Source organism: Delphinus delphis, chromosome 2, assembly GCF_949987515.2.
Source record: "Delphinus delphis chromosome 2, mDelDel1.2, whole genome shotgun sequence".
Taxonomy (NCBI): Eukaryota; Metazoa; Chordata; class Mammalia; order Artiodactyla; family Delphinidae; genus Delphinus; species Delphinus delphis.
Genome location: NC_082684.1, coordinates 154,542,958 through 154,556,544, shown reverse-complemented (window position 1 = coordinate 154,556,544; position 13,587 = coordinate 154,542,958). Strand labels below are relative to the sequence as shown.

The window sequence follows — 13,587 nt, the reverse complement described above, 5'->3', positions numbered from 1 at the left end:
TTGCAAAATATTGAGTATAGTTCCCTGTGCTGTACAGTAGGTCCTTGTTGTTTATCTATTTTATATATAGTAGTGTGTGTATATTAACCCCAAACTCCTAATTTATCCCTCCCCGCCTTTCCCCTTTGGTAACCATAAGTTTGTTTTCTATGTCTGTGAGTCTATTTCTGTTTTGTAAATAAGTTCATTTAAAAATTAACAAAAGTTTTAAATTGTGGTAAAAAGCATATAACATTAAATTGACCATCCTAGTCGTTCTGAAGTGTACAGTTCAGTAGTGTTGAGTTTATTCAAAATTTCCAGAATGTCTTCATCTTCCCAAACTGCACCTCTATATCCATTTAACAACTCTCCCTTCTCCCACTGCCCCAGACCTTGGCAACCACCATTCTACTTTCTGTCTCTATGAGTTTAACAACTCTAGGGACCTCGTATAAGTAGAATCATATAGTACTTGTCTTTTCGTGACTGATTTATTTTACTTAGCATCATGTTTTCAGGGTTCCTCCATACTGTGGCACACAACAGGGTTTCCTTCCTTTTTATGGCTGACTGGTATTCCATTGTGCATATAGACCACATCTTGTTCATCCATTTATCTGTAGAAGGACACTTGGGTTGCTTCCCCTTCTTGGCTATTGTGAATAGCATTGCTATGAACATGGCGTGTAGGGTCTTTGAGATCCTGCTTTCACTTCTATTGGGTATATGCCCCAGAGTGGAATTGCTGGATCATGTGGCGGTTCTACTTTTAAGTTTTTGAGGAACCACCGTACCGTTTTCCGCAGCGTTATACCATTTTATATTCCCGCCAACAGTGCACAGGGGTTCCAGTTTTTCCACACCCTTGACAACATTTGCTATTTTCTGGTGGGTTTTTTTTGTTTCTTTTGTGTGTGTGTGTGTGTTTGTGTTTTATTTGGTAGTAGCCATCCTAATGGGTAAGACGAATTGGCAGTTTTGAATAGTAGTATAAGGACACCCTCTGTAAGGTTGCATCTATAAAATGCCACCCAGGTTTTCTCAGTGATTGGGCCGTGTTCTGCCTGAGTGCCAGAGGACAACGTAGAAGAATTTACCAGAAACCTCTTAGTCTTATATTCCTTTGCTGTCCTAGCACTACTTTTGCTGGGCCTTCATTTGGTCCAGTTTCAGGCACGTAGAGCAGCTAATGTTGGAGGTCATCAATGGACACAAAATGGTATCAGGAAGGGGTAATTCATGTTTTTAGGGGTTATCTGCATTTAGAATGTATGAGGTAGCTGTACTTGTTTTCATGCATAGTTTCTCTGGGCAAGTCATTCAAACAGGGAAACCTGAGACTCAGTAATGTGTCATTTTGGGGAAAGAAAGAGCTTTGAGTAAGGAGTGAAGTAGTAAGCTAATTGGCTAAGAAATCTGGGCAAACACTGCTTACCTATACAGTGATGGAGTTGAATTTGAACGCCTTCAGCTGTAAATTTGCATTATCATTCTATGCTGTATGTTGTCATATCTATATGATGCTATTTTCCAAAAGGATTTAAAATACCAACTATCAATATAGAGGAGAAAGCCCCGTTCCAATACGAAAACTGCATGTAATAGGGGACTTATGATGGTATTTAAATTCTTTTCCGTCTTCATTGCCTCAACTTTACCACTTTGTTTTTCCCCGAGACCTATCCAATATAGGTACCGTTGACATACATTATGTTAGTTTCAGGTGTACAACAAAATGTTTTATTTGTATCTAATGCAAAATGATGACCACAGTAAACCTAGCGACATTCCTCACCATACGTGGTTACAGAATTGTTTTCCTTATGATGAGAACTTTTAAGATCAACTCCCTTAGCACCTCTTAAATATGCAACACAGTATTATTAACCATAGTCGCCATGCCATAATTACATCCCCATCACTTCTTCTTTTAATACTCTGCCAGTTTGCTTGAATGTTGTCTTCATCGTGACCATTGAAGGGTAGTTGGCCAATTATTCACATGTTTTTGACTTGCCCTTTATTGAAGAAATCTCCCCACTGGAGCCCAGGTGAGAAAATTACATAAGCAAGTATAGACAGTTTAGCCTCTTTTCCAAGGGGAAATGAGTAGACAGTGTTTGTTTGGAAATCCTTTTATAAATCACCAGGTGTTGGCTGTTTTTCTCCGACAGTTGGCAAACCCAAGGCCCACAGGAAACAGAGGCCAGGAAATCCCCCATCAGTTGACCCAAAGAGGTGTGGCTTTCAGCTGATGACTTTGACTGTGGTTCTTTGCTCCTAAATCTTTTCACCTTTAGACACTGTACATAGCAGTCAGCTTCCCTTTTCCCCCAGGTGGTTGTCTAGGAGGGGAGTGTTTATTTGTGAATAACATCCCTGTTCTCTTCATGCTTTATGCAAATTAGATGACGTGCCTTGTCATTACAAGATAGAATCAATGGGAAAAATAGGAATATTTAATGGCACTTGTATGCATGGCTCTTAACTTTATGGGGGCTCCTTGGAGAATCTGGTGAAAGCTACGGACATCTCTCCAGAAAAAAATACACATGTACACTTTCTTTTTTGAAAAAAATATTTATTTTATTTATTTATTTGGTTGTGCTGGGTCTTAGTTGCGACAGGTGGGCTCCTTAGTTGTGGCATGCGAACTCTTAGTTGTGGCATGCACGTGAGATGTAGTTCCCTGACTAGGGATCGAACCTGGGCCCCCTGCATTGGGAGCATGGAGTCTTAACTGCTGCGCCACCAGGGAAGTCCCTACATGTACACTTTCATGCCAAATTCTGTATATAATTTCAGGGAGCTCTTGGGAAGCTACTAATTCCATTATACTTTATAAAGAGCATTCTCTGTATCAACATTCTTGAATTCCCTGTTAAGAATGTTCATTATGATGTGCGTTTTTTCCTCTAAATAATGATTATTTGTTTTTACTAAGCTCTTAGTGGTGTAGAGAAACCTGTTATGGGAAAATGTAAACTGTGTTACCAAAGAGTTTTTTTTCCCTCATGAGTTGCCTTTCATCCTAGACAAAAAGAATAAGAAGGTACTTCTGAAGGGGGAGAGGCTGGGGCTATTATGTATTGAGCATCTACCATGTGCCAGGCACCATCCTCACTTGCTTTTATATATGATGTCACTTAATTCTGACTGTGATTCTATGATGTGGATTTAAAAGATGTGGAACTGAGGCTCAGAGATATTAAGTCTGTCGTTTTGAGTCTCCCAAACTCTAGAGCCCACTTCCTTCGGTATTATGTGGGTTCTAAAATAACACGTATCTTCTTGTTCGAAAACATGGGGCTTTAGACAGGAAGAGGGCATCGTGGGGATGCTAATGACCTGAGAAGCAGGGAACGGTGGGTGGGAAAAGAGCAGTCGGTGAATCTTCTCAAGGATGCTCTAGAGGCAGTCTTGTGCCCCCGAAGGTCATCTTACACAAGACCACTGATGCTTGGATTAAAACAGGGGGATGACATGAGAAGACACAGTTTCCTTCAATTCAGAGCAATCACCGAAGTTCACTGCTATCCCTGACCAAGTGGGCACGAAGGAGGGCAAACCAATAGGAGGAAAAAATATGTGCTTTCTCATTAGAAAAGTAGGTCAGATTCTCACTCTTGGTCTGCTCCCAACCTGTTGCCTTGCACTCTTCATTTTGTTTAGGACACATCCCGTGATCGCTGAGGGCCCTGCTAATAAATTAGCTCATTGTACTTACGATTTTGTGGCGGTCACCAGGATGATCCCCAATTCACAGTCAGGAAAAGCTAAATAGTACTATTCTGCTTTGAGATTTTGGTCAGTAACTGTGGGCAGCCTATACTAATCTCATTGATTTTTTTCATTCTCTAATAAATTTTTTATTAACATTTTTTCCTTCTCTAATAAAAAGAGGATTTTATTTTCTAGAGATACTACTCTGGAATTTTTCCCAGCAGACCTTTTTTTTTTTTTTGATAGGTAGTGGAAAATTCCTTGGGTCACATTGACTGTCTGGTACTTAGTGGGTGGAGGTCAATCTCAGGAACCGGGCTTCTTGGTGAATAACCCAGCTGGGAATCAACCCACTCTTTGGGCACATAAAATAAGCCTATTTAGAGGAATCTCATGAATTTTCATCATGCACTAGCAAACATCAGAGGTCAGTAGGAAACAAAAATAATAATACACTATCCTTTCTCATGGCTTATATCAAAGAGCCTAGTCAATTAATTATGAATAGAGAAATTATACTTTTTAATCCTCAGTACTTTCATTCAACCATGAATGGTATTAATTCAGGGTAATTGTAAAGACCATTTCAATGAGAGAGACTTGAAACATGAAATAGTAGGTATGTCCTGACAGTGTAAAGAGAGTCAAATCTCATTCATGTAGAATTTTAAGGTTAGAGAGAATCTAGTGGCGCCCAATTACGTATATCAAAGGCACATGACCACTGTCTTTGTGCAGGAACCAGAATCACCTGGAAGGATTGTGAAAATACAGATTCCTGGGTCCCACCTCCAGGGTTTCTGACTCAGAATTTCTGGGATGAACCCAAGAATTTGTGTTTCTAGCAAGTTCCCAGGTGATACTGCTGCTGCTGGTCCAAAACTATGTGGTAGAGCTGGTCTGCATCACCCCTGCAGGTGATGAACCCATCCAGAGTTTGCTGGAACACTTCTAGTGAGATGAGTTGTGAAAGCTGCTTCTGCCAATAGGACATCTTTCTTAGAGCTTAGAGATGCTGCACGAAAGTGCTTCCTCGTAACTCTGTCCCTGGTCCTCATTCTGCCAGCTGGAACTACAATGAATACACCTAATCCCCATATAAATGCCCACACAAACAGACTTACCCTAAGATAGAGGTTCATTTGCAAATAATACTGTGTTCCATCCCAGGGATTGTTTGTTCAATCTATTGGACTATACAGCTTTCAATGAGTTTAATTTTTTTAAAAAATTGGGCTATGCCCAGAATAAAGTGTATAAATCCTATGTGTGCAATTCAATGAATTTTTACCTATGTATATACCCAACCAACTACTTTCAGGTCAAGACGTAGAGTATTTTCAGCACCCCAAAAGGTCCCCTTATCCTCTTTCCCAGTCAGTATTCACCCCTCAAGGGAACCGCTAGGCTCCTTCAATTGCCATGAGTGAGTTATGCCTGCTCTTGAGTTTTGTGTAAATGGAAACATAGTGAATACTTTCTTTTGTATCTTGTGTTTTCACTCAAAATGACTCAGATTCAACCGTGTTGCGAATAGCAGTAGTTCTTTCCTCTTCGTTGCAAGAAGTATCCCAAGTTTGACACGTTGTGTTGTTTTAGAATTCACTGGCCCTTCTATTTTTTGTACCCCTTTGTGGTTGATGATAATGTTAGCTAGCGTGACTGCCCACCATGAATCAGAATGATGCTAGGTACATCACATCACAACCATTTCAGTAGTGTGTTTGGTAGACCATTCATCCATTTTATAGATGAGATAACCAGGGCTCAATAACCTGCCCAGAGCCTCAGAGATGATCAGAGGCAGACCCAGTATCAAATGCAGGTCCTTCTGACTCATTTGTGATCCTGAGTTCCTAGCTAATGTATTATCCTACCTCTCACTCTTGGGGCTTTGCCAGTAATAACAATGAAAGATTGACTCCAGGGAACACAGGCTGGCACTTGTCAGCATGCCTTTGAGATTTTCACAGCTCCTTCTTGAGATGAGCAGATCTGTTGGAAGTATGTTCTCTTGCATACAATTGACTTTCTGTAAGAACAGACTTTCTGTTTGCTAGCTCTCTGGTCACTCCTGAAATCTCTGCCCTTGATAAGTACAAATAATAGAAGAGTCAGTTCTGCCTGGTGGTTCCTGTTAAGGTTACACCTAACTGGTCTCTAAATAATAATTGTCAGTTCTGTTGAAGGAAATGTCTAAGCTTCCTTTGACTTTTGTCTAATAAGCCCTTAGCAGAAAGAAGTTTATTTATTTATTTATTTATTTTCGGTACGCGGGCCTCTCACTGTTGTGGCCTCTCCCGTTGCAGAGCACAGGCTCTGGACGCGCAGGCTCAGCAGCCATGGCTCACGGGCCCAGCTGCTCCGCGGCACGTGGGATCCTCCCGGACCGGGGCACGAACCCGCGTCCCCTGCATTGACAGGCGGACTCTCAACCACTGCGCCACCAGGGAAGCCCAAGAAGTTTATTCTTAAACACAAATTACCATGGACAAATTATGCCTCATTTCCTTTTTTGTTTTGCTAATTAGGGATGGAAAATTGCTGGTCAGCTTACTCCATGGTACAACTTGAATAGATTTAAAAAGAGAATCAGATGCTGTGCAGCAGTTTTAATCCGGGCTTTGATTCAGTATCTGGATAAAAAGTCCACATACTGATGTTTACGAATTCCTCATTTTGTTTTCATATTCTTCATGATGCATGCAGATCTCAAAACTTTGGGTTTCTGTTGTTCGGTATATAGACATGGTGTATGGATATACAAAGGTGGGTAGTCCACGAAATAATTCTCTGTAGTGTGTCCTACGGAAGGAATGAAGGTTAGGAGTGAAACGAGATGCTCTTTGTCATCACTAATTTTTCTCAAATCACATAACATCCATTTATCCTCTTTCTGGAATTCAATTTATATCCTAAGTTTCATGCTGGGGAAAGCTTTGGGAAATTTTTTCTTTAAAGAGTCATAAGTTTTCTGGACAAACAGTATGTTAGGGCAACCAAATGATTGATGGAGGAAAAGTGTTCCTTACTGAAGAATTCCATATGGAAGGAATGATAGAATTCGAAAGCAGCCTTCTGCGACTCTAATGAAATAGTGAACAGGCAGACATCATCAGTGATTGATAAAACTATTAAGGGAAAGACTGATGAGGAACTTTATCGTGGGTGATCAGAACCCACCATGAATCTTACTGCAACTAAAAGTAGCCAACTAGATATCGTGTACTTTCTGATGTGATAAGGTAGTAGGGACTCAGCATCACCAAGAAGTGTTCTTGTCCATGGCGCTGAAGCTGAGTGTAGCCTGTCTGTAGCTCTACCCACCAGAACACAGGAACTACAGGGGACTGAGCTGTGATTCTCAATCTTAACTGAGCATTAGACTCCCACAGGGAATTTAAACATCCTGATGCCTCAGCTGTGTCGCAGACCAATTAAATGAGCTCTTGGCCCGGGCATTGGTATGTTTTCTACTCCCCCAGATGCTACATTCAACCCAAAACTGGGGACCAGGGCTTCAGAAGAGCAAGTTAAAAGACAGGACAAGTAAACAATCACAAAATACAGAATGTAAGAAACTCCATAGGACAAATAACCAGTGTTTTACAGCACTTATGTGTAGCATTAGAAAAGAGGTGAAGAGGGGGGACACTAGTGGATTAAAAGAGATTTAAGAAACATAAACCAAATGTGATGTGGGGACTTTGTTATGATCCTGATTCAAACAAAGCAACTGTTCCAAGATAGGTTCTAGAGACTCAGGAAAATTTAAATACAAACTGAGTATAGGTTGATAATTAAGTATAGGTTGATAATTAAGCATTAATTTTGTTACTTGTGCCAGTGGTTTTGTGGTTACACTAAAAGTGTTCTTGTAGTTAGAGATATATACTGAAGTATTCATGGATGAAGTATGAGGGCTCAGATTTGTTTTAAAATTCTAGGAAACACTTGTGAGAGGATACATAAAAACAGATGCAAAAGATTGGTAAAAGGTTGATAATTGTTAAAGTCAGGTGATGGGTACATGGGAGTTCATTTTACTGTTCTGTCTACTTTTGCGTATTTTAAAAATTCTTATAAGAAAAGATTTAAAAGGAGGCATAGAAGTGAAATATATGCTAACATACCTGGTGCATTGTGATATGTTATCTGTACAAAGTTTTGGGAGTTCATATGAAACATAAACCTGCACTAAAATAAAGTCTAATCCTTTGTGTCCATGCAAAATAGATCTTGTTTCTTTTCAGAAAAAATTTATGTATTCAGTTATTAATTATCTTTATATCTTGCTTACAGATGATTCTGGGCCACCTCCTTCTACTGTTATCAACCAAAACGAAACTTTTGCCAAAGTCGTTTTTAAACCTACTGTGGTCCAACAAGCCAAGATTGCCCAGAATGGCATTTTGGGAGATTTCATCATTAGATATGATGTTAATAGGGAACAGAGCATTGGGGACATACAGGTAATGGGTTCGTTGTTGCCGTTTCATGTTAGTTGCTTGATACTCTTAGTTACACCCAGAACTAGGGATTTCAATACTTACCTATGGGAGAGAGAACTTCCAGTTCTTAGGAAATCTGTTTTAACCCCAAATATGTCTCCAAGAAGACCAGCAGTGTTCCCTTGCTGGAGGCTGCGGTTATCTGTTTCCTGCGTCAGTAATCTGGAATCAAATGAAACCTATAATTTTCCCTGCGGTGTTTTAGATGAAGTTAGAACTTAGTTCATCTTTAATTTTAACTTAGAGAGACTGGCCCATGGCTCCTTTTTCTTAGGTTATGTTGCTCCAAAGACAGGGTGGGAATATCAAAATGTATTAATGTGCATCCAGGATGTAAGCAGTCTTTATGTCTTAACATGAAAGGTGGTTAGGAAAAACCAGATAATGAAGGGAGCAGGATTCTCAAGTGACAAGAGTCAAGAAGGGATGGATAATTTAAATTGATTTAGTCAGTGTAGTCGATATACTTTTAAGGAATGACTTTATACAGATTAAATTAGCAATTAGTCAAAGATGTCACAAAGAAAGAAAACTACAGACCAATATCACTGGTGAACATAGATGCAAAAATCCTCAACAGAATGCTAGCAAACAGATTCCAACAGCACATTAAAAGGATCATACAGGCTTCCCTGGTGGCGCAGTGGTTCAGAGTCCGCCTGCCGATGCAGGGGACACGGGTTCGTGCCCTGGTCCGGGAAGATCCCACATGCCGCAGAGCGGCTGGGCCCGTGGGCCATGGCCTGTGCGCCCGGAGCCTATGCTCTGCAACGGGAGAGGCCAAGACAGTGAGAGGCCCGTGTACCGCAAAAAAAATAAATAAAATAAAAGGATCATACACCATGATCAAGTGGGGTTTATCCCAGGAATGCAAGGATTCTTCAATATACGCAAATCAATCAATGTGATACACCATGTTAACAAATTGAAGGAGAAAAACCATATGGTCATTCAATAGATGCAGAGAAAGCTTTCAACAAAATTCAACATCCATTTATGATAAAAAACTCTCCAGAAAATGGGTATAGAGGGAACTTACCTCAACATAATAAACGCCATATATGACAAACCCACAGCCAACATTGTTCTCAGTGGTGAAAAACTGAAACCATTTCCTCTAAGATCAGGAACAAGACAAGGTTGTCCACTCTCACCACTATTATTCAACATAGTTTTGGAAGTTTTAGCCACAGCAATCAGAGAAGAAAAAGAAATAAAAGGAATCCAAAATGGAAAAGAAGTAAAGCTGTAACTGTTTGCAGATGGCATGATACTATACATAGAGAATCTTAAAGATGCTACCAGAAAACTACTAGAGCTAATCAATGAATTTGGTCAAGTAGCAGGATACAAAATTAATGCACAGTAATTTCTTGCATTCCTATACAATAATGATGAAAAATCTGAAAGAGAAATTAAGGAAACACTCCTACTTACCATTGCTAAAAAAGAATAAAATACCTAGGAATAAACCTACCTAAGGAGACAAAAGACCTGTATGCAGAAAACTATAAGACACTGATGAAACAAATTAAAGATGATACAAACAGATGGAGAGCTATACCATGTTCTTGGATGGGAAGAATCAACATTGTGAAAATGACTATACTACCCAAAGCAATCTGCAGATACAATGCAATCCCTATCAAACTACCAATGGCATTTTTCACGGGACTAGAACAAAAAATTTCACAATTTGTATGGAAACACAAAAGACCCCTAATAGCCAACGCAATCTTGAGAAAGAAAAACAGAGCTGGAGGAATCAGGCTCCCTGACTTCAGACTGTACTACAAAGCTACAGTAATCAAGACAGTATGGTACTGGCACAAAAACAGAAGTATAGATCAATGGAACAGGTTAGAAAGCCCAGAGATAAACCCACACACATATGGTCACCTTATCTTTGATAAAGGAGGCAAGAATATACAATAGAGAAAAGACAGCCTCTTTAATAAGTGGTGCTGGGAAAACTGGACAGCTACATGTAAAAGAATGAAATTAGAACACTCCCTAACACCATACACAAAAATAAACTCAAAATGGATTAAAGACCTAAATGTAAGGCCAGACACTATAAAACTCTTAGAGGAAAACATACACAGAACACTCTATGACATAAATCACAGCAAGATCCTTTTTGACCCACCTCCTAGAGAAATGGAAATAAAAACAAAAATAAACAAATGGGACCTAATGAAACTTAAAAGCTTTTGCACAGCAAAGGAAACCATAAACAAGACCAAAAGACAACCCTCAGAATGGGAGAAAATATTTGCAAATGAAGCAACTGACAAAGGATTAATCTTCAAAATTTACAAGCAGCTCATGCAGCTCAATATCAAAAACACAAACAACCCAATCCAAAAATGGGGAGAAGATCTAAATAGACATTTCTCCAAAGAAGATATGCAGATTGCCAACAAACACATGAAAGGATGCTCAACATCACTAATCATTAGAGAAATGCAAATCAAAACTACAGTGAGGTATCACCCCACACCAGTCTGAATGGCCATCATCAAAAAATCTACAAACAACAAATGCTGGAGAGGGTGTGAAGAAAAGGGAACCCTCTTGCACTGTTGCTTGGAATGTAAATTGATACAGCCACTATGTAGAACAGTATGGAGGTTCCTTAAAAAACTAACAATAGAACTATCATAAGACCCAGCAATCCCACTACTGGGTATATACCCTGAGAAAATGATAATTCATAAAGAGTCATGTACCACAATGTTCATTGCAGCTCTATTTACAATAACCAGGATATGGAAGCAACCTAAGTGTCCATCAACAGATGAATGGATAAAGAAGATGTGGCACATATATACAATGGAATATTACTCATCCATAAAAAGAAACAAAATTGAGTTATTTGTTGTGAGGTGGATGGACCTAGAGTCTGTCATACAGAGCGAAGTAAGTCAGAAAGAGAAAAATACCATATGCTAACACATATATATGGAATCTAAAAAAAAAAAAAATAAGGTTCTGAAGAACCTAGGGACAGGACAGGAATAAAGACACAAACATAGGGAATGGACTTGAGGACACAGGGAGTGGGAAGGGTAGGCTGGGACGAAGTGAGAGAGTGGCATGGACGTATATACACTACCAAATGTAAAATAGATAGCTAGTGGGCAGCAGCCACATAGCACAGGGAGATCAGCTCAGTGCTTTGTGACCACCTAGAGGGGTGGGATAGGGAGGGTGGGAGGGAGAAATGAGAGGGAAGAGATATGGGGATAAATGTGTATGTATAGCTGATTCACTTTGTTATAAAGCAGAAACACACCATTGTAAAGCAATTATACTCCCATAAAGATGTTTAAATAAATAAACAAATTAATTTGCAATTAGTTGGAGGAATCAGGACCATGGATACTTTTGTTCTGGGTACAGAATCTGGCCCTAGACTCTGTTTCATGCTACCTTTGACTTTTATTAGAGATCCCATAGACTATCCATTTTGGTTTGTTTTCCTACCTAATCTGGGTACCATTTTTACATTCTTTTCCCTCCACCAGGTTCTAAATGGCTATTTTGTGCACTACTTTGCCCCCAAAGACCTTCCTCCGTTACCCAAGAATGTGGTGTTTGTGCTTGACAGCAGTGCCTCCATGGTGGGAACCAAACTGCGGCAGGTGAGTGAGTGCTTCCTGCCCGTTTTTTCCTCTCTCACATTTGCCTGGGACAGTGATGTTCTCAGTGAATAGAATTCAACTGATGACAAATGTCTGCTTTACCATTCAGCTGTTCCTGCCTGTGGGGAACCTTCCTGAACTGATTCAGTTAAGCCAGGGACATAAATTATCATTTCAGCCTGGGGGTTTTAGGAGAGCAGAGGGCTGTAGAAACACCTTGAAATAAAGGGGACTGGCAGGGTAGATAGTGTGAATGAGAGGGGAATTCGAGGAGAAGGCCACTCAACAGCACCATTGTTGATGGAATAATTCCTTTCAGTAGTGATGTCCTTTGAGAACAACGGAATAAAATCATTGGCAGCCCCCTTGGCCTGTAGTTAGAACCAAGGACTTGTATCTCAGTAATTCAGGACTAATATTCTCACAGTATTTAGGATGAATCTTAGAATTCCAGGGATGGGAGGACATTAAGGGGACCTGTAGTCTGTGCTGAAAAATTAAATTATCCCCAAAATACAACTATTTACCTTTTTTCACAAACCATAGGAAAAGGCTATTCCTTATCCTACTCTTGTATCATAAATATCAGAAATTTGCATTTATAGTATATTTCCAACTCACATAGTGGAAAACAGAACTTTTTCTGTACTGGTTGCCAGACCAACGAATATCTCTACATTCAACAAAGAACTAGGTCTCTTAGGTTTCTTTCTTAATTCATTATCTGTTTTTATCAATTAATGATAAATATGTGGTCTAATGAGTAAAATAGTATCTGAAACCTCTTAGGAACCCTCTGTCCCCCCTGTTTCCACCCCTAGGTTTCCCTCCACATAGAATTGAACCTGATCTTAGCTGATAAATTATTGCAAACATTTTCTGTTATTACTTTGTAGTTACTTTCACCATTTATATTTTTTAAAAGATGCAGTATTATATGTATATATAGACCTCACCATGCGGCTTGTGGGATCTTAGTTCCCCAACCAGGGACTGAACCCAGGTCCCTGGCATTGGAAGTGTGGCATCCTAACCAGTGGACTGCCAGGGAATTCCCAGTATAATATATTGATCTTTTCTCCATGACGTTTGATTTTCCCCCACCCAAAAATCGTGAAAAATATATTCCAAAATGTGATACAAGGATTTGTTTTAACTCTTTTCTTTTGGAGGATAGCCAAATATAATTTTTAACTTGTATAAGGGGAAGGTAACCTCTCCTGTAAGCTAGATTTTCCTGGTTCTTCTGCATCACGTTCTTGTACAGTCAGCCTGCTGACTCCTTCCTTTCTAATACTTTTTCTTCAGTCAGCATCTCTGACCTTCCATCTGGGATTCCTTTTTTTTTTTTTTTCTTTTTTTGCACCTGAAGAACATTCACTGGTATCTTTTTAATGGTGGGTCTGCTGGTACAGACTTCTCAGTTTTTGCTTGTCTGAAATGATTTATTTCCCTCTCCCTCTTTAAGGATATTATTACTGGGGATGTCAGTTCTAGGTTGGCAGTGATTTTCTTTCAGCCCATTGAAGGTATATTCCATTGTCGCCTGGGTTCCATTGTTGCTGTTGAAAAGTCCATAATAATTTAAACTGTCGTTCCTCTAAAGGTAATCTTTTATGGTCAACTGTCTTTAAGATTTTCCTCTTCATCTTTAATTCTCTGTAGTTTTAAAATGATGGTTCTAGATGTGTATTTCTTCTTATTTTTTTCTCCCTGAAGTTCCT

At 39.5% G+C, this 13,587-nt stretch overlaps 1 protein-coding gene across 3 annotated transcripts in view; it reads left to right on the top strand.

Moving 5' to 3' along the window:
• Window positions 1-13,587, top strand: part of ITIH5 (inter-alpha-trypsin inhibitor heavy chain 5) — a 91,867-nt gene that overhangs the window by 40,395 nt on the left and 37,885 nt on the right. For all 3 annotated transcript variants that reach the window (XM_060006016.1, XM_060006018.1, XM_060006015.1), the window contains exons 6-7: window positions 8,008-8,177; window positions 11,747-11,863. In XM_060006016.1, coding sequence (XP_059861999.1) covers window positions 8,008-8,177; window positions 11,747-11,863 — 287 coding nt within the window. The remainder of the gene's footprint in view (window positions 1-8,007; window positions 8,178-11,746; window positions 11,864-13,587) is intronic.